This window comes from Clytia hemisphaerica, unplaced genomic scaffold (genome assembly GCF_902728285.1).
Source record: "Clytia hemisphaerica strain Z4C2 unplaced genomic scaffold, Clytia hemisphaerica genome assembly, whole genome shotgun sequence".
Lineage (NCBI taxonomy): Eukaryota > Metazoa > Cnidaria > Hydrozoa > Leptothecata > Clytiidae > Clytia > Clytia hemisphaerica.
In genome coordinates this window covers 115184-119613 of record NW_027103635.1, presented here as the reverse complement: position 1 = coordinate 119613, position 4430 = coordinate 115184, and the positions used below count along the sequence as shown (strand labels likewise).

Below are 4430 nucleotides of genomic sequence, written 5' to 3'. Positions count from 1 at the left end.
TTTCCCCCCGAATTTTCTTCGTCGCAGGCCCTAAATATATTTTATTTTGAGAATAAATTTAAATCGAGGTTTGGCCCAAATTCATGGTCTGGAAAGTCGCGAGTCAATGAAGATTGATTATTTTCAACACTGACCATTTACTGGTACAAATCTGGTACGGCGAGTGACGTACCTGCCTGACACGGTGCGACGTCACAAGATTTTTTTTCTGAATGTTCGAACAGTTCAATGATGCAATCATGAGTTTATTTACGGTTTCGGATAAAATGTCGATTTTGGTTTTAATTTGCGTTCCGAAAATTAAAGATCAGAAGCGTGCAATTCAAAAGGGTGTTCTGAGTGATGCTATTCACACGTCGGCAAGCTCTCAACTAGTAACTTCTTGCAAACTGTAGCAAAAGTTAATTGAAAAACAAACCCATCCAACACCAATGATGAACAGGGAAGGAACAATATGTAAGGAACAGACAGTGTCAATGATAGAAGAAAGACATCCATACATAAGGAAGACCACAAGGGCAAAAGTTAAGTATATGGGTTTGTTTTGATCTTACAGATCAGATATTACTCTTCGTTTCTAGCTGGGCTTGGATGCATCGAACATGCACATTAAGTTTTCTTTCTTTGAGAAGTTTTAAAATGACATACTGTATCGAAATGTCCTTTTAAAATGGTCATTAGAGAATCAGGTTTAGTTCATTGATGTGTTCTAGAGAAAGATTCACGATCGCATTTTTTACAACATGTTTAAACTTTCGCTTGGAAAATATTTGATTCTACAATTCCCTCTTTCAAAGCATCAAAAACTTTATATTGTTAAATCATACTATGCAAAGTCTCTTTTTCCTTTAAAAAATTGCTCAGTCAGAAAAACAATATACTTATGGCAGTCGCAAAATATTTCTGCATAATGAACAATAATTGCACGGAATAAAACATTAATTTCTGTTCGATTTCTTTTCATGGATTAACGAGGTAGGTAACACCGCAATAACTGTCATTAGTCGAAAGATAATTGTTGATTTAGAAGGTACTGTATACGTTATAAAGGCTGTAGTTTGCAAACAGAGGAGATGTGTGAAGACGTCTTTATTTTTGGTGATAGGTAAGCTGATTTCTCAAGAACTTTGAGAGTAGACTGCACTCTCAAAATCCTTTTGACATCAAAATTTAATTTGTTAAGCTAGATCTCGTTCTTTTTGTTCACCGTTCTTAAAACTGTACAGTTAGATGTCCCAGACATGTCCACTTTTCAAAATCGAATTATTGTTCGGAATTTTCCTATTAAAATGCTTAAAATAATACATTTCGAGCCAGAAAGACATGATTTCGTATGTGATTTAAAAGGAATAACTACTGCCACTTGAAGAAATATGTAGACATAAAATGTGGGTCTGATTCTTTTTCGGCGGATAAAATCATTAACCTCTTACTTTTATAGTTTGATAATTTCCTTTATAAGTTCTCAAAAAAAAAAAAAAAAAAAAAAAAAAAAAAAAAAAAATTGAACTAACATAATTTTAAAGAAAATGACAAAACGGCAGGTCAGATTGGAATATATCCTTGCTTGTAGAATATTGGGGATAAAATGACTTTCGGACATATGCAATATTCATACTATGTAAAAATAATGATAATAATAACAACAAAATAAAATAGACGAGAATCGATTTACTACTGTCAGCTCATATTTACGGATTGTTAGCAAATAAATATTGAAAACATTTGATATTTTTTTATAAGATTGATATCTGAAAGATTTGAACCAGAACTATGACTTGTTATTTAACTTAATGACTAAATGACGCATAAATTGATCTTCAGATTAATAACTAAGCAATAAAAATGTAACCCCATGTTGAATCTTCGACACTAATTCATATAACCCTGTTAAAAGTTTGTCTTGGAGATGGCTAAGTGCAAATTTCGAGGTAGATCTTGTACATAATTCCTTTATCTGTTTTCACCGATGTTTGCGATCTGTTGTCATTGTCATTTTTGTGAATCTCGGAATGTGGACATTTTATTGGCAAAAACTATATATTTCTAGCCAAACTCTGATATACGAAGAAAACTAATAATTTTCATTGAGAATTATAGAGTACCTCCTAAGTGGGATTTGGCACTGCTTCCCAGTATTCGTCAGACGAAAGGCTTACGCGCGACCTTTTTATATGAAGAATTCTATATTTTACAAAAAAAAAAAAAAAAAAAAAAAAAATCTTTGATTTGACTGGCCCATCTTCCGATGAAGTCATTACATATAACAGGAGTAAATCATAAAATTATATGGTATCATTTGAAAAACGATTAGATGGAACGAAATCAAGGGTCTAAGTAGATGCTTACGTCAAATAAGTAGAACGACAAAATGCGTTCCATATAGAACGATTACTGTATTAAAGATATAATGAATTTCAGGCAATTCAATTTCTCAATGTTATTCTTTTTATGTTGCTTTAAAGAAAATATACGAAAATAAATCTAGATAACATGTAATGCGCACCAAAGTACAGTAACGGTGAATTCAATAAAATGAAATAGTAGTGTTGATTTATTCGATAACGGAAAATTATTTAAAACAGAAAAACATTTCACATCTTAAAGCTATTTCAAATGCAAATACTCTTGAAAGAGGCAGGAAGGGTAGAAGTCGAGGGCAGAGATGAAGAAGGGGCAAAAGTCGAGGGCAGGGATGAAGAAGGGGCAGAAGTCGAGGATAGGGATGAAGAAGGGGCAGAAGTCGAGGACAGGGATGAACAAGGGGCAGAAGTTGAGGACAGGGATGAACAAGGGGCAGAAGTTGAGGATAGGGATGAAGAAGGGGCAGAAGTCGAGGATAGGGATGAAGAAGGGGCAGAAGTCGAGGACAGGGATGAAGAAGGGGCAGAAGTTGAGGATAGGGATGAAGAAGGGGCAGAAGTTGAGGATAGGGATGAACAAGGGGCAGAAGTTGAGGACAGGGATGAACAAGGGGCAGAAGTCGAGGATAGGGATGAACAAGGGGCAGAAGTTGAGGACAGGGATGAACAAGGGGCAGAAGTTGAGGACAGGGATGAACAAGGGGCAGAAGTCGAGGACAGGGATGAAGAAGGGGCAGAAGTCGAGGATAGGGATGAAGAAGGGGCAGAAGTCGAGGACAGGGATGAACAAGGGGCAGAAGTTGAGGACAGGGATGAAGAAGGTGCAGAAGTTGAGGATAGGGATGAAGAAGGGGCAGAAGTCGAGGACAGGGATGAAGAAGGGGCAGAAGTTGAGGACAGGGATGAACAAGGGGCAGAAGTCGAGGACAGGGATGAAGAAGGTGCAGAAGTTGAGGATAGGGATGAAGAAGGGGCAGAAGTTGAGACCAGAGACAAAAAAAAAAAAAAAAAAAAAAAAAGGCAGAAGTCGAGGGCGGAAGAAGAAGGAGTAGGGATCGGCGTCAGAAGGAAGAGGAGATAGAAGTAGGTTACTGTCATAGATACAGCTTAAAGCCAACATTCAGCCCATCTCTCGCTTATTCTAAAGTTAACGAGATGATTAATTTTGAAGGGCAAAAAAGAAAATGTTTGAAATATTCTTCCAACGTATAGACAATGCTACACCTGTTGCTTTTATTTTCAGGAGATTGGATGAGAAAAGTCGTGGGGCAAACAATCGGACGAGCCGAGCAAATTGAAAACGACAGAGTTGGTATGTGTCCTAATTTCGAGATCAAGTCAAACAATGGCCGATTCAATGCCAAACCATGCGTTAATTCCGATTATAACAGACGTGAAAATTATCTGATAAGATGAATGAAAACGCAATATGCTGACCGAAGGAGGACAAAGACAAAGGAAGCAAAGGTCGCATGTAATCTGATTATAGTTGATGATAACGTTACGTATATATTTTACTAGATCATCAGGGTAGATCCCCTTCCACACATGCTCTTAGTGTACAGGCTTGGACCCGACTATTACTATTAGAATAAGTGTGAAACCTGTCTCGTAAAATTTGTGTCTTTTTCTTCCTATCCTTTTTGAGGGGGGGGGGGGGTGAGTGTCTCATTTTGGAGAAATAGTAAATAAATAAAGTTATTTTCGGTTCGAAGATAAGAAAATAAATGAGTTTATTTACGGTTTCGGATAAAATGTCGATTTTGGTTTTAATTTGCGTTCCGAAAATTAAAGATCAGAAGCGTGCAATTCAAAAGGGTGTTCTGAGTGATGCTATTCACACGTCGGCAAGCTCTCAACTAGTAACTTCTTGCAAACTCTAGCAACTTCACCACAGTTCCATTAGCTATTAGTTACTTCCCTTAGCAATTTATGTAGATTTTAAGTAGACGATGATATATTATCATACATAAATAATTGTGAAGGAGTACATATACGGTGCGAGGGAGTACATTATACGGTGCGAGGGAGCACATATACGGTGCGAGGGAGCACAAGACAAAAACT

The 4430-nt window shown here is 36.9% G+C and overlaps 1 protein-coding gene and 1 long non-coding RNA gene across 2 annotated transcripts; both read left to right on the top strand.

Moving 5' to 3' along the window:
- Nucleotides 1-621: 621 nt before the first annotated feature.
- Nucleotides 622-3980, top strand: LOC136802717 (uncharacterized). The gene is made up of 2 exons (XR_010846044.1): nucleotides 622-1105; nucleotides 3607-3980. It is a non-coding gene; the product is annotated as an uncharacterized lncRNA (long non-coding RNA).
- On the top strand, nucleotides 1444-3980 carry LOC136802715 (ribosome-binding protein 1-like). Its single transcript, XM_067059468.1, has one exon. The coding sequence runs from the start codon at nucleotides 2617-2619 to the stop codon at nucleotides 3442-3444; it is 828 nt and encodes a 275-aa protein (XP_066915569.1). The 5' UTR covers nucleotides 1444-2616; the 3' UTR covers nucleotides 3445-3980.
- Nucleotides 3981-4430: the final 450 nt, after the last annotated feature.

Excerpts from the sequence above, each read along its gene's own strand:
- LOC136802715 (XM_067059468.1), top strand. The coding sequence starts at position 2,617 with ATGCAAATACTCTTGAAAGAGGCAGGAAGGGTAGAAGTCGAGGGCAGA.